Below are 26,630 nucleotides of genomic sequence, written 5' to 3'. Positions count from 1 at the left end.
ATTATATCTTTTCATGTGACAACACTGAAGAAATTACACTTTGCTACAATGTAAAGTAGTGAGTGTACAGCTTGTATAACAGTGTAAATTTGCTGTCCCCTCAAAAATACTCAACACACAACCATTCATGTCTAAACTGCTGGCAACAAAATTGAGTACACCCCTAAATCAAAATGTCCAAATTGGGCCCAAAGTGTCAATATTTTGTGTGGCCACCATTATTTTCCAGCACTGCCTTAACCCTCTTGAGCATGGAGTTCACCAGAGCTTCACAGGTTGCCACTGGAGTCCTCTTCCACTACTCCATGACGACATCACGGGGGTTGGTGGATGTTAGAGACCTTGCGCTCCTCCACCTTCCATTTGAGGATGCCCCACAGATGCTCAATAGGGTTTAGGTCTGGAGACATGCTTGGCCGGTCCATCACCTCTGCCCTCAGCTTCTTTAGCAAGGCAGTGGTCGTCTTGGAGGTGTGTTTGTGGTCATTATGTTGGAATACTGCCCTGCAGCCCATTATTCGAAGAAAGGGGATTATGCTCTGCTTCAGTATGTCACAGTACATGTTGGCATTCATGGTTCCCTCAAAGAACTGTAGCTCCTCAGTGCCGGCAGCACTCATGCAGCCCCAGACTATGACACTCCCACCACCATACTTGACTGTAGGCAAGACACACTTCTCTTTGTACTCCTCACCTGGTTGCCTCCACACACGTTTGACCATCTGAACCAAATAAGTTTATCTTGGTTTCATCAGACCACAGGACATGGTTCCAGTAATTCATGTCCTTAGTCTGCTTGTCTTCAGCAAACTGTTTGCGGACTTTCTTGTGCATCAACTTTAGAAGCGGCTTCCTTCTGGGATGACAGCCATGCAGACCAATTTGATGCAGTGTGCGGTGTATGGTCTGAGCACTGACAGGCTGACCCCCCACCCCTTCAACCTCTGCAGCAATGCTGGCAGCACTCATATGTCTATTTCCCAAAGACAACCTCTGAATATGACGCTGAGCACGTGCATCTCAGTTCTTTGGTCGACCATGGCGAGGCCTGTTCTGAGTGGAACCTGTCCAGTAAAACTGCTGTATGGTCTTGGCCACTGTGCAGCAGCTCAGTTTCAGGGTCTTGCCAATCTTCTTATAGCCTAGGCCATCTTTATTTAGAGCAACAATTCTTTTTTTCAGATCCTCAGAGAGTTCTTTGCCATGAGGTGTCATGTTGAACTTCCAGTGACCAATATGAGAGAGTGAGAGCGATAACACCAAATTTAACACACCTGCTCCACAATTACACCTGAGACCTTGTAACACTAACAAGTTACATGACATTGGGGAGGGAAAATGGCTAATTGGGCCCAATGTGGACAATTTCACTTGTACTCACTTTTGTTGCCAGCGGTTTAGACATTAACCACTTCTGGACCGGAAGATTTTCCCTCTTAATGACCAGGCCATATTATGCTATTCGGCACTGCATTATTTTAATGGACAATTGTGCGGTCGTGCTACGCTGTACCCAAATAAAATTGATGTCCTTTTTTCCCACAAGTAGAGCTTTCTTTTGGTGGTATTTGATCACCTGTTGCGATTTTTATTTTTTGCGCTATAAACAAAAAAAGAGCTACAATTCTGAAAAAAAAACAATATTTTTCCCTTTCTGCTATATAACATTCTCAAAAAAAAAAAATTAATAATCAACATTTTAGGCCAATTTCTGCTACATATTTTTGGTAAAAAAAAATAGCAATAAGCGTATTTTGATTGGTTTGCACAAAAGTAATTGCGTCTACTAACTACGGGGAAAGATTTATGTCATTTTTATTTTTTTATTTTTTTTTTTACTAGTAATGGCGGCGATCTGCCATTTTGAGCAGGACTGTGACATTGCGGCGGACAGATTGGACCCCTAACTGACATTTTTGACACTTCTGGGGGGACCAGTGACATTATTACAGTAAAGTACAGTACAGCTAAAAATATGCACTGTTACTGTAATAATGACACTGGCAGGGAAGGGGTTAACATTATGGGTGATCAAGGGGTTAAATGTGAGCCTAGGGGAGTGATTCTAACTGTGGGGGGGGGGGGCCGTGGCTTGTGAAATGATCATAGAGACATGTGATCCTATATAGAAGGATCACAGGGGCTCTGTGATCATTCCAGGGAGAAGAACAGTCAGCTGTGTGTACAACAGCTGACTGTTCTTCTCTCTCAGCGGGGAGCGATCACGGGTGTCAGGCGGAGCCGCCTGCCCCGTGCATCGGCTTCACCGCTGTGGAGTGGGGGCGGGAGCGCGCCGCTGAAGGCGCGCGCTCGCCCCCTAGCTGCCTGCACGCGACCGACGGTATACGTCGGTTCGCGCAGGAGGGCTGCACTGCTGCAGTAAAAAGACGGCGGGTGGTCCGGAAGCGGTTAATGCGTTGAGTTATTTTGAGAGGACAGCAAATTTACACTGTTATACAAGCTGTACACTCACTACTTTACATTGTAGCAAAGTGTCATTTCTTCAGTGTTGTCACATGAAAAGATATAATGAATTATTTTAAAAAATGTGACGGGTGTACTCACTTTTGTGAGATACTGAATATGTATGTATATATATATATATATATATATATATATATACATACAAGAAAAAACTTTAAAAAATAAAATTATAATAAAATGTATTTAGTTTTTTTTTCTTTTTTTAAAGTTGCCGCGTCCCGTGTTGCCCCTCACACATGTGCAAACACAAACCCAGCCCAGGGTGCACACATATATGGAAACCGCAGTCGCACCACATGTGTGACATAGCGCCACAAATGTCAGAGTGAGAGTAACAATTCTAGCACAAGAGCTCCTGGGTAATTTCAAACTGATGATCTGTGAAGGGTTTTAAAGTGTCACTTATGGAGATTTTTGGGTACTATAGTTTTTTGCAATATCACAGGTGCACACAATTTTAAGACATAGCATGTTTGTTATCTATTTACTCGATGCAACCTCATCTTTTATATTTTACAAAAAAAATGTGTATTATATTGTGTGTGTTTGCACTAAAATTAATTTTCCTATATTTTTTTCCTGAAAAGTTGCATTTATTAAACAGTAGCCAACTATCACGTGACATAAATTTGTATTCATCATTTGTTTATTCTACAGGTCCCTTGTTCTCAGAAAACATATAATGTTCTGGAGGTTTACGTAATTTTATTGCCAAAAAAAAAAGATTTTTACATGTGCAAAAATTAAAAAATGAGCTCTAGAACCAAACTGGTTAAGCTGAAAATGGACATCACGGCGATTGTCATCTGTGCTGATTTAGACTTTGTATGGGTCCATTACATTGAGGGTTATATTATCTTTATTCGAGGAATTCACCTCTGTTAGTATTTGCTGTATTATGTTCTGCATTACCTTACAATTACAGCCACATACCAGAAACCTTTCTATGAAATAATGGCTCAAGCAAAAAGTCAACAAGAGAGGTTAATCACCGGTGACAGGCCAGGCAGCGTGCAGCCGGATTCGGCACAGGTTCCTCTGTTTCACAAACAAGTCACATTTCCAGTATGGTGTGCTAGACTGATTCGTGACACTAAAACTCCACACTATAATTAAGACTTTGTCAACACAAGAACAAAAAATATTACCAGGCGGTACAGTATCTATGGATACAAACGTCTTGGGACGGGTTCTCATCTTGACAGCGAAAACCTGAGCAACTGTGTCACAGCGTGCTATGTTAGAGGACGAGGACAGGACTGATGTCTTCCATCCTTCAGCAGATAGAGGATTTATCTCAAGCCATACTGTCAGGACAGAATAAAGAGGAGCAGGGACGGGTGAGTGACTTCGCCGCTCTTCTATCCTTCTTGTTAACTGCCTCCTTCCAAATTTCCCCAATGTCACATTTCTCATTGTACAAGATGAGTCTGGCGGTAAAATAGCAACTGGTCTTATCAAAGACAGGGGATGAGCAAAACTGAGAGTTTGCATGTCATGTGCCATTCTTTTTTTTATCTAAAGTAGTTACAGCTTCATCATATCTCTTCCAACTGTCCCTGATTTGGATCTGGAACCAAATCCCTCTGTTCCTCATTGCTCCTCAAATGTGCCTCTCCCCGGTCTGAGGTATAGGCTTCTACACTATAGGGGTGTGTTTTTTTAAATAACTTGCAGATCTATTCTATTCTGCGAACTAGGGATCGACAGATTATCTGCACCACCGATATATCAGGAGCCGATATGCACTTTCCCCCGATATATCGTAATCGGCCCTTGAGGTTACCGATATTGCCGATATTTCGGGAAAGTGCTGTACTGGCGTGATGCCTGCAGCTAGAGGCATCACCCCGGTACCGGCGTCCATAGCCAATGGTCGGCTGTCTTGTAATGACAACTGATGCGGCTGAGAAGCCGCTCGGCTGTCATTTCAAGGAGCGGGAGGGGGCGTCCCCTCCCACAGCCTTCCGCAGCCTGCTCAGGTCTCCACCACCCCCCCCCCCCCCCCGCCGCCTTCCTCGGCTCGCCCGGGTCTCCCGTCCCACCGGGAGACCCAGGCATCCTACCTGCACGGCCGCCGAAGACCCGATCAAAGCCGCATTCGTCTCTTAACGGGTCTCCATGTAAAAAACCCGGAAGTGATGTCATGACATCACTTCCGGGTACTCGTGGCCAAATTAAAAAAACTGACAGCATTCAAAACAGCCAAACTTGGCGTTTTGAATGCTTTTCAGCAGAGGTGGGGGACTTGAGTCACATGACTTGACTTAAGTCAGACTTAAGTCACCAGTTTGAGGACTTGAGACTTGCTTAACTAAAATTAATAAAAGACTCGACTTGACTTTGACTTGGTATTCATGACTTGAGACTTGACTTTGACTTGAGACATATGACTCAAAATGACTTTACTTTTTTAAGTTATTAAATATTTGCATTTTCTCAAGATGTGTTAAAGCAAAATTAATGCGCCTGTTCTGTTTCTGACACCACAGTCACTTAAGACACCTCAGTGTGTTCTGATTTTTAGGACACTGGCTGTTTAACAATGGAAATACTTAACATGTTTTTAGTGACTGTGGTGTTGAAACATGACCGGATGAAGTATTTTGAGCTGTTTGGGCATTCAAAGTGTTTCTTTAATATGCCAATAAAAAAGCACTAAGCAGTTTTGTTAATGTTGAAAATAAAACAAACCTTTCCTGACCACTGACTTTTAACTGATTTAAAGGTGAAAATAAATGACTTGACTTGCTTGACTTCTAGCAGGGACTCGACTTGACTTGCTTGCCTTTCGCCACAGTAACTTGGGACTTGCTTGTGACTTGTACATGTGTGACTTACTCCCATGTCTGCTTTTCAGTGCCAAGGAGGGGTTTGGGGTCTTTTAGACCCCCAGATCCCTCCACAAGGAGTACCTGTGAAAAACAAAAAATAGTTTTACATGTCCGAAAATATCGACCGATACCGATATCCGATGACCAAAATATCGGTATCGGCATTAAAAAAACCATATCGGTCGATCACTATTGCAAACCTTCATAAACATTAATTCGGTGCGAAGTCCATTCTGGGCTCTGTAGAAGTCCTGGAGGTAAGCATGGGAGGAGGTGACGAGGGACCTAAATAGCTGGAGGTCTTGGGAGGAGAGGAGATGACGCTTTGAGTGATATATTGAGACAAGTTTGATGATGTATCTCATTTCCCCCATCACTACTATGATATAGGGGTTGGTTAGTCCAATGGTAGATGTGTTTTTTAGTGAAGTCTATGTCATTCAGTGTTTTTTATTAAGCAATTTAGCTCCGGAAAGTTTTACTCCCTTCGGGACCAGGGTGTTTTTTGCTTTTCAGCATTGCGTTACTTTATCCACTTGCCTTCCTGAAGATTTACCCACCCTTCATGACTAGGCCATTTGTTGCTTTTTGTCACTTCATTACTGTAACCCCTTCTGGACTGCCCCACGCAGATATACTGTGGCAGGGCGGCCCTCCTGTGCGAAATCACGTACCTGTACGTGATTTCTTGCATGGAGTCTGGGGCACGCTCACGCGCTGCTGGTGACCCACTCCCGCTTTGATTGGACACAGCGGGAGCCAATTGGCGGGTCCGGGGGACCCGATGTTTGCCAGCACCCGGCCATCTTTCTAAGGAGAGGCAGAACAGCGATCTGCCTATGTAAACAAGGCAGACTGTTGATTTGTGTGAGGGGAAGATGGAGATCTTGTGTTCCTGCCAAGCAGTGACTTTCTGCAGTTAATCAGAGGAGGCCCAGGAAGTCATCAGGCAGCAAGCCCTATGGGTACAGTGCTACAGTAATGCAGTGCCATATTGCAAAAAAATGGCCCGGTAAGGAAGGGTGGTAAACCTTCCAGAGCTGAAAAGGTTAAAGTAGATAATTTTATGCATTAAGGTAAAAAAAAAAAAAACGTCTGTGCTGCAGAAGTCCCCCAACCCTCTCTCCTAATTCTTACCTGAGCCCAATCCTATCCAGTGACATGCATAAGAGCAGCGGCTCTCACTGCTGTCTATCTCCTCATTGGGCAGATTTAATAGCAGCTGCAGCCATTGGTTCCTGCTGCTGTCAATCAGATTGCACGATGATGCAGCAGGGGGCAGGGTCGAGTCACTTGGTCTGTGTCAATAGTTGCAAACTGGATGGCTCGTGAGCGAGCACGCACGGGTGTCCCCAGGCAAAGTGGCTTTCTCTGGGGGCACTCGTCGAAGAGGAGGGGCCTGGAGCGCTGGCAGGGGGACCCCAAAAAAGGAGGATCGGGGCTGCTCTGTACAAAACCATTTGCACAAGTATGTTTTTTTTATTTTGGTTTAAAAAAAAACGAAAGTTTATAATCACTTAACCTGACAATTGCGCTGTCATGCAATGCTGTACACAAATTACATTTATATCATTTTTTACCCACAAATACAGCTTTCTTTTTATGGCATTTGATCACCACTGGGTTTTTAATTTTTCTTTTTGCACTATAAATGAGAAAAGACCAAACAAAACATATCCCATTAAAAAAAAAATTATATCTCTTCATAAATTTTGGCCAAAATGTATTCTGCTACATGTGTTTGGTAGAAAAAAAAATCCTGATAAGTGTATATTGATTGGTTTGCGTGAAAGTTATAGTGTCTACAAACTATGGGATATATACTGGAATTTTTTCTTTTTTTATACTAGTAATGGCAGTGATCAGCGACTTACAGCTGGACGGCGCGCAATCTGACACTAACTGACACTTTGTGGGAACTAACTGCCACTGACATCACCAGTGACATTACAGTGATCAGTGCTAATAATATGCACTGTCACTGTACTCATGACACTGGGCAGGAAGGGGTTATCAGGGGCGATCAGGGAGTTAAAAATGTGCCTAACAAGTATTTAAGTGTATACTGTTTGCTACTTTTACTGGGGATCTAGTTGTTTTCATTCCTTGCTTAGCAGGGAATGAAAAACCAACTAGATCTCATCACTGAACACAGCTCTGTGTTGTTTGCACCCACAGAGCTGTGTTCCATGAGATTAAAGGCCATCGCCAAGTGCCGCCTGCACACGGCGTGCTCCCAGCAGAAAGACAGTCATCTCACCGGGAGCCTCGGGCCCCATACTAACGATCGAGACCCGAAACTCCGGATTCTGGGGCACCTGGTTGCTGTGATAGCCTCTGATTGGCTATTGCAGTGATCAGTCACTGTGAAGACCCCCCGCCGCGTTTTCTCTCTGTGAATGGAGGAGAAAGATACACTGTGTCTCTCTCTCTCTCTCTCCTTGCAGAGAAAAAAAAGTGGGTGTAAAAATAATATTAAAAAAATAAAATAAAAAAACCCTAGATCAAGGTTTTATCTAGGTCAAGATTAGGGTCAAAGGTCAAGGTCAGTATTCTTTTATTACAGGATTTTTATTTTTTAATTAGTATCAGTGTCAGTGTGTTTTAGGTACGAAAAAACAAAGCAAATGCACACTATTGTTTTTGAGCAGTACTAAGGGTACAAAAAATAACTAACATACATATATAAGGTATCACTGTGATCGTCGGGAGCAGGAGAATTTAATTTGGGTTGTTTTTTGGTTAAAGGTTATGGTGGAAGTAGCAAGAAATATACAGCTAAATTAAAAAAAAAAAAAAAACAAAAAAACTTTTTTTACTATTTAGGGCCAGTTTTTCTTTTGATAATAAAAAAAAAATCAGGAGATGTCCATTTACCACCAAATGAAAGCCCAATTTGTCCTGGAAAAAAAAGCAGCACAGTATAATCCACTGGGATGCACAAAGCAGTTGTGATCAGTGGCGGCCCATTCATTAGGGGCGCAGGGGCACCTGCCCACCTAATCCATGTGCCCGGCCTCTAATCTACATGCAGTTCGCTGGACGCATGGATTCCAATGCGTTTTTTTAACCACTTGCCGACCGCCGCACGACTATCTACGGCGGCGGTCAGCCCCTCACAGGCAAAGTGACGTAGGTCTACGTCGCTCGCCTGTGAGGGTTTAGGGAGCGAGCGCGCGCCGCCGGAGGCGCGCTCCCGCTCCCGCGTGGTCACGGACCCCCCCGCGCGTGTGACCGGCGGACCCGATCGCCGCCGGCCACTCTGCGATCGGCGGGGGAGAGGGAGAAAGTCAGGCAGCTTGTGTAAACAAGCTGCCTGTCATTCTCCTCTCTGTATGAGAGATGATCACATGGATCTACTATGTAGATCCATTGATCACTCTGCATACAGTTGAAGCCACAGCCAATCACAGTTAGAATCACGCCCCTAGGGACACACACAGCCCCTCCCTCTCAAATAAAGTTAACCCCTTCACTACCAGTGTATTTTTACAGTAACAGTGCATATATATAGCACTGATTACTGTAGAAATGTCACTGGTAACCCCAAAAGTGTCAAAAATGTCAGTCAAGGGTCCGATCTGTCCGCCGCAATGTCGCAGTACCGCAAAAAAATCGCAGATCGCCGCCATTACGCGTTAAAAAAAAAAAACAACAAAAATGACAAAAATCTTTCCCTTTGTTAGTAAACGCAATAACTTTTGCGCAAACCAATCAAAATACGCTTTTAGCGATTTTTTTTTTACCAAACATAGGTAGCATAAAACAAATTGGCCGAAAATATTAAAAAATTTTGATTTTTACATTTTTTTTGGGGGAATTTCATATAAAAAAAGGGAAAAATATTGCTATTTTTGCAAAATTTACGCTCTTTTTTTGTTTATAGCGCGTGATCAAAAAATCGCACAGGTGATCAAATACCGCCAAAAGAAAGCTCTGTTTGTGGGAAAAAAAGGACGCCAAATTCGTTTAGGTACAGCGTCGCACGACCGCGCAATTGTCCGTTAAAGTCACGCAGTGCCGAATCGCAAAATACCCTCTGGTCGTTTAGCAGCCAAATCCTCCAGGGCTTAAGTGGTTAAGACGCACATGATTAGAGCCGGAGGCTCTAATTGGTTCCAAAAATGGTGGGCTATGGGTGCAGAGCACTGCACCCAAAGCCCACCCGGTTGTCTGACATTAGCAAATTAATATTCACTAATGTCTTCCTGTTTCTCCTCACAGCCAATCAGGAAGCGGGTCCTGAGTCCTAATTGACTAGGAGTCCTAAGACCTGATTGGCCGTGAGTCCTAACTCCTGATTGGCCGGGAAGAGAAGCGACTGCCAAAACTCAGGAGGAGACGCAGCTGGAAAAGCCGCCACCTGCATGGGGTAAGTGCAGGGGCTGGCGGAGGGCCTGACAGGTGATTGATTGAGCGATGGGGGTTGGGTTATATGGCTGGCTGGCTGGGGGGCCAGGGGCTGCCCCCCCCCCCAAGAAAATTGACAACCAGCCTCCACTGGTTGTGATGATATGTATAGTTTTACAAACACGTGTCAAAGTTGCAAAATTGTGCTTAGGCATTAAAATTTGTTTTACCCTAAGAGCCCATTCAGACGTGACACGACTTTGGGGGGCGACCTGTGAAGTCGCGTGCACCGCTGTGCACCGTGGCTTCGGCGCGACTTGCAGAGACTTCACATAATGGAAGTCTATGCAAGTCGCTCCGAGGTCGCCCCAAAGTAGTACAGGACCCTGCTATTAGAACGGGTCCTGTACTACTCAATGGACCGCGACCGAGCGCGACTTGTCAGGCTGGCAAGTCGCCTGACAAGTCGCGCTAATCTGAATGGGCTCTTAGGCGCAAAGTGATTCATAAACAATACCTTGATGAAAAAACAATTGTGATAAAGCAAATTATTTAGATGTTGTTCTGAAAAAAGAATCTTAACCACTTCAATACAGAGCACTTATACCCCTTCCTGCACAGACCAGCTTTCAGCACTCTCACACTTTGAATGACAGCTACACTGTAATCAAACAAAATAGAACTTTTTTTTGGTGGTATTTAATCACCATTGGGATTTTTTTTTTTTTTTTTTTTTTTTTTGCGATATAGGTGAAAAAAGAGTGAAAATGTTGAAAAAAAACACTTTTTTTTAGTTTCTATTATAACATTTTGCAAAAAAGTAATTTTTGTTCATACATTTGGGCCAAAATGTATACTGCTACATATCTTTGGTAAAAATAACCCAAATTAGGGCCGGTCCACACTGGTGTGATTCCAGACATCGCATGTGATTCGCACTACATTGCTGTGCAGATCACATGCGATGTCTGTGGGATGCAAATTCAGCCATACAAACTGGCTGAATTTGCATCGCATTCGGACCAAACTAATGCAGGACCCTTTTTTTTTGTCCGCACCAGAATCGGATTGCATTGCTGTTCAAACCCATGCGATCCGATTCCTGTCCGATTTCACATTTTGCACTGGGTTCTGTGAACCGATTTGGGGGGTTGCAGCGTTTCTTAGAGCACAGTGTTAACTGCCTGCGATTCTGATGCGGTGCGCAATCCACAGCGAATTTGCACCGCATCCAGTGGGAACCAAGCCTAAGTGTATATTATTTAGTCTGTGTGAAAGTTATAGAGCAGGGGTCTCCAAACTTTCTAAACAAAGGGCCAGTTTACTGTCCTTCAGAGTTTAGGGGGGCCAGACTGTGGTCACGGGGAGTAGAAAATGTCCCAGCATCAGTTGGAGTAAACAATGCCCCCTCATTGGTGTCATTGGTAGTAATTGTGTCCCATCATTGCGCTCATTGGGCCCCATCATTGGTGTCATTGGTAGGAATTGTGTCCCATCATTGTGGTCATTTGGCCCCATCATTGGTAGGAATTGTGTCCCATCATTGTGGTCATTGGACCCCATCATTGGTAGTAATTGTGTCCCATCATTGTGGTCATTGGGCCCCATCATTGGTGTCATTGGTAGGAATTGTGTCCCATCATTGTGGTCATTGGGCCCCATCATTGGTGTCATTGGTAGGAATTGTGTCCCATCATTGTGGTCATTGGGCCCCATCATTGGTGTCATTGGGAGGAATTGTGCCCCATCGTTTGCTTAATTGGGAGGAATATTGCCCAATCTTTGGTGTCATTGGGAGGAACTGTGTCCCATTGTTGGTGTCAATGAATGAAATAGTGCCCCAAGGGCCAGATAAAAGCCACATCCGGCCCCTGGGCCGCAGTTTGAAGATCACTGTTATACAGTCTGCAAGCTATCAATATCAAACATTGAAAATTGATCACACCTGATGTACAGACAGTCTATCACATTTCTTGGTGCCCTAAAATGTCAGGACAGTACAAATACCCCCCCCCAAAAAAAAAAATACCCCCCCCCCCCAAAAAAAAAAATCTTTTAAGATCTAAACTACATAACCTTATAAAATCAATTCTTCAGAATATCATGTGAGACTGACTTTGTGTGATGGAGCGAGATACAATATCATCGGATTCCAATATCTGATCCTTAACAACATCCCATAAATCCCATGGGATCACTGTATGAGAACTGGACCATTTAATAGCACCACTTCCACAAATTGAATTTCTGAACTCATAAAGCGGGTTTATTAACAAGCTGGTTACCTTTTATAGGGTTTTATCCTATAATAATAATATCTATAATATTATCTAATAATGATATCTATAATAACATTATCTTGTGTTCGTAGGGTGGACTTTAACCACTTCCATACAGGGCACTGATATGTGGCACTGATAGGTAGCACTGATATGCAGCATTGATGGGCACTGATAGACGGCACTGATAGGTGGCACAGATTGGCACTGATAGGCGGCACTGATAGGCAGCATTGATGGGCAATGATGGGCACTGGTGGGCGGCACTGATAGATGGCAATGATGGGCACTGGTGGGCGGCACTGATAGATGGCAATGATGGGCACTGGTGGGTGGCACTGATAGATGGCAATGATGGGCAGCACTGATGAGGAGGGCACTAACAGGCTTCCTGAACACTGATTGGCATCCCTGGTGGCATGGGTGGGCATACCTGTTGGCCATGGTTGGGCAATCCCTGGTGCCTCTAGCGGCATCCCCCAAGGGTCTGCACTGGTAATCAATGCTCTGATTACCAGCACAGTTCCCCCCCTGTCAGGAGATCCGCCGATCGGCTCTCCTCTATCTGTGAGGAAACCGATCAACGGCACTTCCTATTTACTATGTGACCAGCTGTGATTGGACACAGCTGATCACATGGTAAAGATCTTACATCATAGGCTCTTTACCGGGATCGGAGATGCGGTGTGTCAGAGTGACGCACTGCACCACCGATCGCGGCTCTGCACGTCCCCCGGAGGCGTGCAGATTGGCCTATCCCACTGGATGTCATATGACGCCCAGCCGGGATAGGACAACCACTTTACGGCCGTCATTTTACTATATGACAGTCCGGAAGTGGTTAAGGATATCTACATTGGAAGGTCCATTTCATTCTTTTATAGAATTAATAGTGTTAGTTGAAGGTGGCATAAGATGGGTTTGGGAGGATTTTGTACTTTTCTTTATGTGTACAGTATATATAATATAAAAATATTACCTTTCTTACCAGCAGAGATGTATAGTAACTAAGTAGAACTACTTCACTACTGTACTTAAGTACGGAAATGCGGTATCTGTACTTTCCTAGAGTCACATTTTTTTCTCCTACTTCCACTTTTACGTCACTACAATTTTTAGATGATTTCAATACTTCTACTCTGATATTTTTTTTTTGTGCTGCATAGTTACTCGTTACAATTATAAAAATTACCACTGCCAGAACAGTAGATGGCAGGTTTCATGAAGCTCAAAACATGTGTATTATCAGCGCATACGAAAATAAATGCTACTGTATGTATAAATAAAAGCTGCATTTGAAATAATAAAAAACAATATGATGTTCAAACTTTTGACTTCTTTCTTTAATAACTACATAACACAGTACTTGTACTTTTACTTTCAGTACTTGAGTAGCAACATTTAAAAAAAAAAACTACTTGCAATACTTAAGTACAAAAAATGTTGAATACTTTAGTACTTCTACTCAAGTCACTTTTTGATTGAGCACTTGTACTTTTACTCAAGTATGGGTTTCGAGTACTTTATACAACTCTGCTTACCAGCACCTTGTTTAAAGTGTATCTACATAAAGCACAAGAACAAAGCTTAATTTATAGCAGTCTACCAGTCCTTAGATGTGGTGGCTGTGTTAGTTTTTTCTTTAGGAGGCTCTTTTTCCATTATTTTCAACTGGTGATCCTGCCAGAAACACACTTCTCGTTCTATTGCAAGACTGGCAACACAACAATCATTGTAATGTGTATGATAGGGTGCGCAAACTTAAATTATATTAGAGTGGCTGCGTCTAGGATTCCAAACCTTTTTGGAATAGATAACGAAGTGAAAAAATATATAAACTAATGCGCTCAGTAATATGCAATAAATGAACACAATAGAGTGCATCAATGCAGTAAAAAACATTTTAGGCCCTAAAGCAGCAAGCAAACCTCAAATTATAATATGTTACCATCATGCTTCACAGTTGGTGTGCGGTTCTTCTATAACTGTGGCCAAACAACGTAATCTTTGATTCATCATTCTGCACAAGGGGAGCTTTTACAGGAAAATAACACGAGTAAATTACTCTAAAGGCAAAGTTCACCTTTACAGAAAAACTGCCTATGTACTGTAGATAAAGGATATCTGTAGATGAAAACAAACTGTGCAGCTTTGACCAAAGTTGTATACTACACTTGGTATAGGTGTAGGCCATTTACGTACCTCATGAAGCCTGACTGAAAAACACCTAGGATGTTTCTAAGGACATTGCTAGGACATGCCTAGCTGTTACTGTTCACCTTCACCATCACAGGGGCGATTCTTTCTCTGATTCAAACCTTCTCACATGAGCTTTCTAGTAGTTCTGGACTCAGCATTTAACAGCTGACTGATGGTGGAGGTGAACAGTAACAGCTAAGCCTCTCTTAGCCAAGTTTTGGGAGTTTTGCAGTCAGGCTTCAAGAGGGTACTTAACCACTTAAGCCCCGGAGGATTTGGCTGCTCAAAGACCAGGGCCTATTTTGCGATTCGGCACTGCGTGACTTTAATGGACAATTGCGACGCTGTACCCAAATTACATTGACTTCCTTTTTTTCCCACAAACAGAGCTTCTTTTGGTGGTATTTGATCACCTGTGCAATTTTTACTTTTTGTGCTATAAACAAAAAAAGAGCGACACTTTTGAAAAAATAACAATATTTTTCAAATTTTTTTCCCAAAAAAAAAAAAAGTAAAAATCTAAATTTTTTAACATTTTAGGCCAATTTGTTTTTTGCTACATGTTTTTGGTAAAAAAAATCGCAATAAGCGTTTTTGGATTGTTTTGCGCAAAAGTTATTGTGTTTACTAACTAAGGCTCGGTTTCCACTAATGCGACTTGCTGTGCGACTTGACACATGTCAAGTCACACAGCAAGTCAAAAGCCATTGATTTCTATCTGGCCCGTTTCCACTGCCGCGACTTGAGTTGCGGCGACTTCAAAAGTAGTTCGTGCACTACTTTTGATCCGTCTTCAGTGCGACTTCCCTCTATAATGAGGGACAAGTCTCACTGAAAGCCGCAAACAACTTTAGCTACGAAGTCGCGCTAGAAGTAGCACGACTTCGTAGCCGCACTAGTGGAAACCGAGCCTAAAGGATAGATTTATGTAATTTTTATTGTTTTTTTTTTTTTTTTTTTAACTAATGGCGGCTATCTGCGTTTTTTTTTTTTGCGGGACTTCGATATTGCGGCGGACAGATCGGACCCCTGACTAACATTTTTGACACTTTTGGGGGGACCAGTGACATTACTACAGTAATCAGTGCTATAAATATGCACTGTCACTGTAAAAATGACACTGGCAGGGAAGGGGTTAACTTTATTAGTGATCAAGGGGTTAAGTGTGTCCCTGGGGGCGTGATTCTTAGGCCCCGTTCAGATACAAGCGATGCTACTTCGCACCGCGACCTCCGAGGTCGAGGTGCGAGCAGCGTGCCGCGACCTCGGAGCGGCCGGCACGGACTTTATAACATTGAAGTCTATGGCGGTCGCCTCCGGGTCGCCCCAAAGAAGCTCCGGACCCTTTTTCTAAGTGTGTCACTCCTATTAGAACGGGTCCGCAGCTTCCCTATGGGAGGCGACCTACGGCGACCTGTGAGGCGACCAGGTCGCCTCACAGGTCGCCTTAGTGTGAACGGGGACTCACTGTCAAGGGTCGTGGCTTGTGATGTAACCACAGAGACATACGATCCTACATAGCAGGATCGTATGATCTCTGCAGTTACTTCAGGGAGAATGACAGGCGGCTTTGTTTACATCAGCCGCCTGCCTTTCTCCCTCTCCAGCGGGAGATCGCGAGTGACCGGCAGACATCGGAAACCGCCGGTCACTCGCGTGGGGATGTCAGGGAACGAGCAGGGGTGGGAGCGTGCCTCCGGCGGCGCGCGCTCGTCCCCAAGACGCTCGTGGGCAAGTGACGTACCGGTATGTCACTTTGCCCAGGAGGGGCTGACTGGCGCCGTATATAGACGTGCGGCGGTCAACAAGTGGTTAAATAGCCTACACCTATAGCAGGGGCATTATCCAACTTTGGTCAGAGCTGCACCATTTGTTTTATTCTAAAGACGTCTCTTATCTGCAAAGGCAGGTTTTTGGTAAAGGAGAACTAACCTTTTAACCCCTTGCCGACCAGCCGCCATACCTATACTGCGGCAGGTCGGCTCTGTCCCGTGAAACGACGTACCTGTAAGTTGTTTTGCGGGACAGCTAGTGGGGATGCACACTCCCACAGGGAGGAGCCAATCAGCAGGTTCAGCGGCCTCGATGTCCGCTGGGCACCTGCGATCGCTCCTCGTGGAGACAGAACGGCGGTCTGCCGATGTAAACACAGCAGACCACTGTTCTGTCAGTAATGAACACAGGGATCCTGTGTTCCTCCTATTTAGGAACACAGGTCTCTGTGTTCATCCAGCAAACCCATCTCCCACACAGTTAGAAAGCACCCCCTAGGAACACATTTAACCCTTTGATCAACCCTGGTGTTTACCCTTTCCTTGCCAGTGTCATTATTACAGTAACAGTGCATATTTTTAGCACTGATTACTGTAGTAATATCACCGGTCGGCCCAAAAGTGTCAAAAATGTCAGTTAGGGGTCCGATCTGTCTGCCGCAATGTCACAGTCCTGCTAAAAATTGCTGATTGCCGCCATTACTAGTAAAAAAATAAATAAATAAATACATAAATCTCTCCCCTAGTTTGTAGACACGATAACTTTTGCACAAACCAATCAATATACACTTATTGGGATTTTCTTTTTACCAAAAATATGTATCAGAATACAAATTGGCCTAAAACGATTAAAAAATTTGATTTTTAAATGTTTGGGGGGGGGGGGGGGGGATATTATATAGCAGAAAGTAAAAAAATATAAATATATATTTTTTGAAAAATTTAATTTTTACCAAAAATATGTATCAGAATACATATTGGCTTAAAATGATGAAAAAAATTTAATTTTTTTAGTTTATAGCAGAAAGTAAAACACAGAGGGGATCAAATACCACCAAAAGAAATCTGTATTTGTGGGGAAAAAAAATAAATCAATTTTATTTGGGTACAGATCGCCGCCATTACTAGTAAAAAAAAAATGTAATAAATAAAAATGACATTAATCTTTCCCGTAGTTAGTAGACGCAATAACTTTTGCGCAAACCAATCAAAATACGCTTATTGCGATTTTTTTTTTACCAAAAATATGTAGCAGAAAACAAATTGGCCTAAAATTTTACAAAAATTCTTTTTTGGGAATGTCATATAGCAGAATGTGAAAAATAGTGTTTTTTTTTCAGAATTGTTGCTCTTTTTTTGTTTATAGCACAAAAAAAAAAAAAAAAAATCGCACAGGTGATCAAATACCACCAAAAGAAAGCTCTGTTTGTGGGAAAGAAAAGGACATCAATTTTGTTTGGTCACAACATTGCGTGATCGAGCAATTGTCAAAGTCACGCAGTGCCAAGTTGAAAAAAGTGGCCTGGTCATTAAGGGGGCAAAGTGGTAAAGGGGGTAAACCTTCCAGTCCACAAGTGGTTAAATACACATGGGAAGATTCTTGATGAAATAAATGGTCTCTTCCAGTCCGCTCTCTTTAGTAATGAGATCTGTATAGAACAGTTATGTTATAGTAATTTTGTCACGTATACTTGTATGAAAGGTAGAAGGAATGTAGGATTGTATAGCCCGGTGGAATGTTGCTCAGGGGTGACTCACATCACAAAGTACCTGTGTTGTGGGTCGTCATAGAAATTAAAGCAGTTGCATTGTATAGGAGAGCCATTACAGGTCTAATGACAGCACAGGTGAAAGGTCCCGAACGACCCCATCCAGTTTAAGAAGTAAGTGTTATGCATCAGCAAAGCTGAAAAACAGTGCAAAAAAGGGGAATACACCATGCAAAGAGCAATAGGACATAATGAATATGAGATTTGACCGATTGCTATCAGTATGGGCATATTCACAGCTTTGCATTGCAGTAACACCCCATGCCTGTGATAGCGTTTTGTAGTTCTCTTCATTTTAGTGGCAACTAATCAGTGTTGGGGGTAACGAGTTACAAAGTAACTGATTACAGTAACTACATTACTTTTTTTGGTAATTAAGTAATGTAATTAGTTACAATATTAATATTGGTAACTACACTACTTTACTAGGCTATAGGAGGTAACTACACTACTTTACTAGGCTATAGGAACGCGCTTTCCTGCGTTACCCAAGCCGTGCGATACAATCGTTACGTCGAAGAATAGAGAGGGATGAAGTTTAGGACTTTTTGTTGCACTTTATGTTTTATTCTGTTTTTTCAGGTTTTGTTCTCAGGTTTCCCAAAGCCTGTGTTTATACAATAAACTCTATGCAGAAAGAGTGTCATGTATCTTCCTCTACACGGTCAATTAAGAAAGAGGAAAGTAAAGTAATAAGTAGTGAAGTTACTTTTCAAATGCAGTAACTAGTAAAGTAATCTCGTTACAATTTACAGAAGTAACTAGTAACTAGTTACATTTTTTGAGTAAAGGCCCGTACACACGTGCAGATTGTCGGCCGAAAAGATTCGGCCGACGACCGATCGGCCGATTTTCGGCTTGTTAGTATGATGCTTCCGACAGCCGACAGCGCACTTTCGGCCGAACAGAATCTGTCGTGCAAGCATTAAAATTTTTGGATGCCGACACCAGAACGGCTGATTGTTCGCCAGTCAGTACAGAATTCGGCCAACAGACAGCAGTTTTGCAAGACTGGGCATGCTCAGAAAAGAAAAAACACAGGGAAAGTTAACCATCACATGACATCACTTCTGCAGTCGGCGGACAAAATTCGTGTGCAGTCTTTTGCACTTTTCAGAGGACACGATAGCCCGGGGACAAAAGACGGCCGATCGTTCGGCCGACGATCGGTACGTGTGTACGGGGCTTGACTACCCCAACACTGCAACTAAAGCCCCGTACACACGTACCGATCGTCGGCCGACCGATCGGCCGTCTTTTGTCCCCGGGCTGTCCTGTCCTCTGAAAAGTGCAAAAGACTGCACACGAATTTTGTCCGCCGACTGCAGAAGTGATGTCATGTGATGGTTAACTTTCCCTGTGTTTTTTCTTTTCTGAGCATGCCCAGTCTTGCTAATCTGCTGTCTGTCGGCCGAAATCTGTACTGACTGGCGAACAATCGGCCGTTCTGGTGTCGGCATACAAAAATTTTAATGCTTGCACGACAAATTCTGTTCGGCCGAAAATGCGCTGTCGGCTGTAGGAAGCATCATACTAACAAGCCGAAAATCGGCCGATCGTTCGGCGGCTGAACATTTTCGGCCGACAATCGGTACGTGTGTACGGGCCTTAATGCACCAAATGGAATGCAATACCGCGTGTTGAAGTGCTCTGCATCAGGAGCACCAAAAAAACCAACCCTTCCCACTGCAGATTTAAGGCTCGTTCACACTATAGGAAAATAGGGTGAATAATTTTCGTACTATTTTCGTATAATGTGTACACAACTTTCAACAGCTGATTCCGACTTTTCGTACGAAAATTCCAGAAGGGACACACAAACAATTTTTTCTCGTACGGAAACAAAATGAACGATTTTCGTTTTATGCGTACCATTTTCATACGATTTTTGTACAAGAAAAATCAGAAAAGAAAGATCGTGCATGATCAGAAACAATAAACAACAATAAAAAGCCTTTGTCGTACAAGAATTTTCCTACAAATTTTCGTTCATCGGTTCCGATTTGCTGTGAAACAACGAGAAAAATCGGACGATGGTTCGCCCGATTTTCATATAGTGTGTACCCCACTTTAGTGCAAGGCAAATCAAACTCCCCCTGATGCCTCGTACACACGATCAGAAAATCGGATGACTTATCGTTCGCATTTTGTTGCATGATACTAGTATCAAATTCAACAATGTGTACTAAACGTATGATTTTTTTTTTCCATACGATTCTGGAAAAACTTTCTGGTTGCGTAGCTACGTATCGGATAGTGCAAAACAAAACCAATGGAAGCCAGGCTTTTTCTGGGTTATCTTCGTGTTTCTGATCATGCGTAGTGTTTGTGTATCGCTTGTTAGCGATAGACAAAGATCTGATTAATCGATTGTCGTTTGCTAGGCTATCGTACGACAAAAGTTTTTGTGTTTGCCCGTTCGGATTTTGTTGGACGAAATGTCGCGATCAGCTGTCAAAAGCTGTGCACTAACAATCAGATTATCGTGCGATCGATTAGAAAGCATTTTTTTCGTACAATTATCTGATCGTGTGTACGAGGCATAACACATCTAGGTTGGCCATCCCAATATTGATGACTTAGCGGGCAGTACAGTGGTTAGCACATCTACCTGGTAGCATTAGAGTTTTCAAGGAGGGTTCAGATCCTAAAAATAGCACCACCTGCCTGGAGTTTGCATGTTCTCCCTGTGCATGGGTGGGTTTCTCCAGTTTCCTCCTGCACTCCAAAGACATTCTGTGCCCCAATGGACCTCAGTTAAATGGGTTAACACTGCCTCAGCTCCATCTACCAGGGGGAGATGACAAGCAGAAGGAGCTCAACAGACTTGATGGTTGAAGCCATTCTAAGTGCAGTATTAGGTAAAAGGATCACATTTAATGAAAAGATGCCCCCCCCCCCAAGAAAAAAAGGTCAACCACACTGTGTAAGGTCTATCCAAGTGGAGAGCTGGAGTCTGCGGCATTTTACGTTGCCAGTGGTGTCTCCAGCCCTAGGGCAGTGGGTGGGGAAACAAGCCAAGCATCACCAGGAGGATGAGAGGACAGTGGTGGGTGTGGCCGAGGTGGCAGGTGCCCCTTCTTCAGGCCTGGTGATGCTTGGCTTGTTCTCCCATCCACTGCTCCGGACACCACCGACTCGGCCAGCAACTTGAGACACTGCAGCTCTCCGCTTGGATGAACCTTACGCAGCTTGGCTGATTTTAATATGCTGTATTGCCCTTTTTATCTTGTGAGTGCATCTTTTAAATAAATGTGATTCTTTTACCCAATACTGCACTTAGATTGGCACTGCTTTCTTTGCCCTTACTCTGACAGCTGGCTGGCTGCCTATCTGCCTAAGTGCTCCATATGGAGACCATTCGTTACAAATGGACTCTAGTCTGTGGATTAATTACCTTGTATATATACACTATATGTATCTATTTACTGCTATGTATCTTGTATATACATTTAATTTGTGTCCTAACAGCCTTGTGCCGCCTACCTGCAGTTTACCTTCTATAGCGCTCATCATATCCACATACTAGACTTGATGGTTGACAGCACTGTAACACGTGAGATGAAATTCAGGAAAAAAAACTTTACTATGGCAGTCTATGAACCATTGGACTACCATTCCGAATGCGAGCCAGATATAAGGGGAGAGAGAGTTATATTTTCTCAGGCTGAATGCCGAGGAACTCCCTCTTTGTTGCAAAGAGACCAAGGTGTGCACATTGCTGCTCCTGTGTGCACATCAATCTGTTGTGTACTGGGGACCAAAATCGCTCCAGCCAGATCCAGAAGTGTGTTGACATCTGAATAACAGGGCCCCTATTGCTGGGACTAGTGAGAGGACACCGCTGCCATTAACCTGTTGCTGCTAACAGAGACTGAGCACAAGTAGACTGTACTGGGACTGTACGTAGGTACACCACCATAAAGACTGGGCCCCAGTGCTAGCTGGCTGAAGAACTAAGGCTAAAAACTGCTCACTCAGATAGCTGTTAACAAAAACTTTGACTTTTGTCAGTAAGTGGTAGCTATTTAGGGAGTTTTTTTAAATTTCCTCACTGTCATTCATATAGACTGCACCCTAAAGTGGATATAGCCTACTGTTAACAGAGGAGTTATTGCAGTATTGACTATCATTGCTGTTACTGTTTTGTAATGCCATTACTTATTTCTGATTTTGTGGATTACTAGATGTACTCTAATTTAGCTGCATAGTTAAATTTTATGCTCCACTTAGCTCTGTTTTATGCTGCTATAGCCTAGTGAAACCATTGTCTAGTGAACTGTGATTGACCTAATCCTTTACTTACTCATGTATGTGAATATTGCTATTTACTGCAACCTATGACAGTATAGTGGGTTTGTTTACCACTAACAAGTCTGAAGTTTGCTTTTTGATGCTGAACCTTTATTTGTGTGCACTGTGCAGGGTATCTATATTTGTGCTCCCAGTAGCAGTGAAGTATCCATTTGCCTAACCTGGTGTGTCAATGGGGCTGAGGTTGTTCACAGAATCAGGGCAGAAGTATAGAGAACCTAAACAAAATTTATCGTGATAAAGTTGGCCATCATTCCATATTATATCAGAGAAAAAAAGTGAGGATAGGGAAAAGCAGGACTATGTAGGCCACAAATTTGAAGGGATAGTCACAAATATTCACAAGAAATTTAGTAAAAAGAACATCTTTATTATCCAAATATAAAAATTAGCATGTATATACATATATTAAAAGAAAACAAGAAAACACTCCATTGGGAGCACCGATACATATATACCACGTAAATGTCCGTGGTCTCGGTGTTGGTACAGTCTGACGGTCCCCTGCAATCCGACGCGTTTTGCAATTAAGCCTTCCTCAGGGCACCAAGACACCAGAAAGACAAGTACACTAGAAAGATATACAACAATCTGTTACCATCAATACAAAACATTATATTCCACATGTCATAACATATATTAGCATTGTATATATAATAATACCTTATAGTAAACCCAATGGGATCATGGGCAGGCTGAGAACATATATTCCTGGGCAAGCGTCGGGACCCTCTATATAGTAATAGGCAGGTTAATATTCAAATGGTCTTCAACATAATAAGCAGCGGTTCATAGACTTAGGGGTGAGCTGCCCTCATCTAGCCACATGATGTATGTATATGTATATCTCTCTCCTATTAATGTAATGAATATTTCAAATCCTGGTATATTCAAGACCCAATATCCAATTTGTATGCTAGGATCATACTTGAGGGATATACAAGAATAGAGAACCCAATCTACCAAGCCGCCCATGCCGGGGTAGCACTGCTACACACATTACTGTTCAACCTAACACATGTTCATTTTTGTGCTTTATTGCACTGCAACAGACCCAACAGGCGTTATTGGGCCCTTAATGCATAGCTAAAGCTAAATCATTGTTTAATTTTGGATAAAAGAGTTAAAACTCTTTTAGTTTTTTTTTTCCTTTAACTTACCTGTCCCAGTGACACCACAGGAAGTGCCAAACAACTTTACATTTTGGATTTATATTTTATGTCTCAGTGACAATTGCTACCAAGACAAATACAGGGGATGAGGATCCCCAGCAGAGACACGGAGCAATAAAAGAAAAAAAAAAAAACCTGAAAAACGTTATAACAGTTGCCCACATTGTTCAAAAAACAAAATAAAACGTAAAAATAAAAATAAATGTTTTAGCTTTAGAAATACTTTTTTTGTTTTTTAATTGGCATTAGATGATTTTACATCCACGTGCAGTAATGCATGCTGATGTGAAACTTAGATAAAGGGGGAGTGTCCCCTTTAACCTGGAACTGAGCTTTAACTGCTTGTACTGTAAAGAATCCCTTACAAAATTGAATCCCTTAGAAGTTGACAAAATAATCTGTGCCAGACAGCTGTAATATATATATATATATATTGTAGGGGATCAGACTCAAGGCAGGGACACGCTCACAGTTTCTTTAGAAAATGACAGGTTTAATGCACTCTCAAAAGTTCATAACAAAAGAAACTGGCTCCTGGCCAAACAAACTAAATAAACTTCCGCTCAACTGAGCCTTACTGTGTTTTGTAGTCCTTTAAGCCCCCGTTCACATACACGCGACGCTACTTCGCACCGCGACCTCCATAACATTGAAGTCTATGGCGGTCGCCTCCTGGTCGCCCCAAAGAAGCTCCGGACCCTTTTTCTAAGTCGGAGTGACTTGTGTCGCTCCTATTAGAACGGTCCGCAGCTTCCCTATGGAAGGCGACCTGTGAGGCGACCAGGTCGCCTCACAGGTCGCCTTAGTGTGAACGGGGGCTTAAAGTCCTTGTTCAGGTAAGTGTCCTTTCTGGAACAAACAATAATATCCCAGGTTTCAGAGACAAGCAGCCATGCTCCCATTTGCTTCCTGTAATGGAGACATCCACACTCTATCTGAGATCCAGGTCCAGCTGCCTTAATCAAGGCCTTACCAGAGACCAACAAACTGTGGTCCACGGAATTGGGAATCTGTCCCACCCAGAGCACTATCAGATTCCCAGTAAAACCAGCCCCGGAACAGACCTTACTAATAAAGGGTAAAGACTAGCACTCTTTACCAGTGGCGTACCAAGGGGGGGGGGGGCGGACCGCCCCGGGTGCCACGAACGGGGGGGGGGGTGTCAGGCCGCTCAGGGGTGCCCGCCGGCACCGTCGGGCCGGCACGCATCTCCCTGTGAAAACCGCTGCAATAGCAGCCTCTTCAGTCAGCGGCGCGCTGCTCACAGGAGGCAGGAAGAAAGAAGGTAAGTGCTGTGCTGTGTGCTGGATAGGAGAAGCGGCCGGGACAGCTGCATAAAGAGGAACTGATCTTCTTTTCATATATCTCCTGTGTCCGTTGAATGACTGATCCTCCTCCTCTCCCTCCTGCAGGCATTCAACAGATGCAGGAGATATATGAAAAGAAGATCAATTCCTCTTTATGCAGCTGTCCCACCGCCCCTAATATACAAATTCCTTTGCTGGCCCCACAGTGCTATCCAGCACCCCCCCCCCCACCCCAGTGCTCTTCAAACCCCCCCCCCCTCCAGCCCCCCCCTGCTCTTTAGCCCCCTCCTCCCAGTTTCCTTCAGCTCCCCACGGTGCTTTGCAGCTCCCCCCAATGCTCCCTGGCTCCCCCAGTGCTTTCCACCCCCCTGTGCACCCTGCCCCCCCCTCAGTGATCTCCACTTCCCCCAGTGCTCTCCACCCTCCTGTGCATCCTTGCTCCCCCCCTCAGTGATCTCCAGTCCCCCACCAGTGCTCTCCACCCCCCTGTACACCCTGGCTCCCCCCCACTCAGTGATCTCCAGTCCCCCCCCCCAGTGCTCTCCACCCCCCTGTGCACCCTGGCTTCCCCCCCATCAGTGATCTCCAGTTCCCCCCAGTGCTCTCCACCCCCCTGTGCATCCTGGCTTCCCCCCCCTCGGTGATCTCCAGTCCCCCCTGTGCTCTCCGCCCCCCCTGTGCACCCTGGCTCCCCCCTCAGTGATCTCCAGTCCCCCACCAGTGCTCTCCACCCCCCTGTGCACCCTGGCTCCCCCCCCACTCAGTGATCTCCAGTCCCCCCCAGTGCTCTCCACCCCCCTGTGCACCCTGGCCTCCCCCCATCAGTGATCTCCAGTTCCCCCCAGTGCTCTGCACCCCCCTGTGCATCCTGGCTCCCCCCCTCGGTGATCTCTAGTCCCCCCCTGTGCTCTCCGCCCCCCCCCCGTGCACCCTGGCTCCCCCCCTCAGTGATCTCCAGCCCCCCCAGTGCTCTCCACCCCCCTGTGCACCCTGGCTCCCCCCCTCAGTGATCTCCAGCCCCCCCCAGTGCTCTCCACCCCCCTGTGCACCCTGGCTCCCACCCTCAGTGATCTCCAGTTCTTCCATAGTGCTCTCCACCCCCCTGTGTACCCTGGCTCCCCCCCCTCAGTAATCTAAAGTTCCCCCCCCAGTGCTCTCCACCCCCTTTGCATCCTGGCTCCCCCCTCAGTGATCTCCAGTCCCCCCAGTGCTCTCCACCCCCCTGTGCACCCTGGCTCCCTCCCTCAGTGATCTACAGCCCCCCCAGTGCTCTCCACCCCCCTGTGCACCATGGCACCCCCCTCAGTGATCTCCAGTCCCCCCCCAGTGCTCTCCACTCCCCTGTGCACCCTTCCCCCCCCTCAGTGATCTCCAGTCCCCCCCTCCCAGTGCTCTCCACCCCCCTGTGCACCCTGGCTCCCCCCGTCAGTGATCTCCAGTTCCCCCCCAGTGCTCTCCACTTCTCCAGTCCCCCCCCGTGCTCTCCAGCACCCCCCCTCTACCCCCCCAGTGCTCTCCACCCCTCACACTTTACAACCCCCCTGCAATGCTTTCCAACCCCCCCCTTAATTCTCTCCAGTGCTCTCTGCTTTCTCTGTGCTCTCCGCCCCCCCCCCCCCAGTGCTCTTCTAACTTCTATCATGTCTACAGTCTCTGACCATCTCTTGTATCATGTCCGCAGTCTCTGACCATCTCCTGTATCATGTCTGCAGTCTCTGACCATCTCCTGTATCATGTCTGCAGTCTCTGACCATCTCCTGTATCATGTCTGTAGTCTCTAACCATCTCTTGTATCAAATCCTCAGTCTCTGACGATCTCTTGTATCATGTCTGCAGTCTGACCATCTCTTGTATCATGTCTGCAGTCTCTGACCATCTCTTGTATCATGTCTGTAGTCTCTGACCATCTCCTGTATCATGTCTGCAGTCTCTGACCATCTCTTGTATCATGTCTGTAGTCTCTGACCATCTCCTGTATCATGTCTGCAGTCTCTGACCATCTCCTGTATCATGCCTGCAGTCTCTGACCATCTCTTGTATCACGTCTGCAGTCTCTGACCATCTCTTGTATCATGCCTGCAGTCTCTGACCATCTCTTGTATCACGTCTGCAGTCTCTGGCCATCTCTTGTATCATGTCTGCAGTCTCTG

The 26,630-nt window shown here is 44.6% G+C and overlaps 1 protein-coding gene across 1 annotated transcript in view; it reads left to right on the top strand.

Moving 5' to 3' along the window:
* Positions 1 to 3,735: 3,735 nt before the first annotated feature.
* LOC309555380 (uncharacterized protein) overlaps positions 3,736 to 26,630 on the top strand; it is a 274,470-nt gene continuing 251,575 nt past the window's right edge. Inside the window, exon 1 of the mRNA XM_082257368.1 lies at positions 3,736 to 3,824. Within this exon, the coding sequence (XP_082113494.1) occupies positions 3,747 to 3,824 (78 nt within the window). The 5' untranslated portion in view covers positions 3,736 to 3,746. The remainder of the gene's footprint in view (positions 3,825 to 26,630) is intronic.

The sequence above is a fragment of the Pelophylax lessonae genome (assembly GCF_965119305.1).
Source record: "Pelophylax lessonae genome assembly, chromosome: 5".
NCBI classification, from domain to species: domain Eukaryota; kingdom Metazoa; phylum Chordata; class Amphibia; order Anura; family Ranidae; genus Pelophylax; species Pelophylax lessonae.
This window is presented reverse-complemented; position numbering and strand designations above follow the sequence as displayed.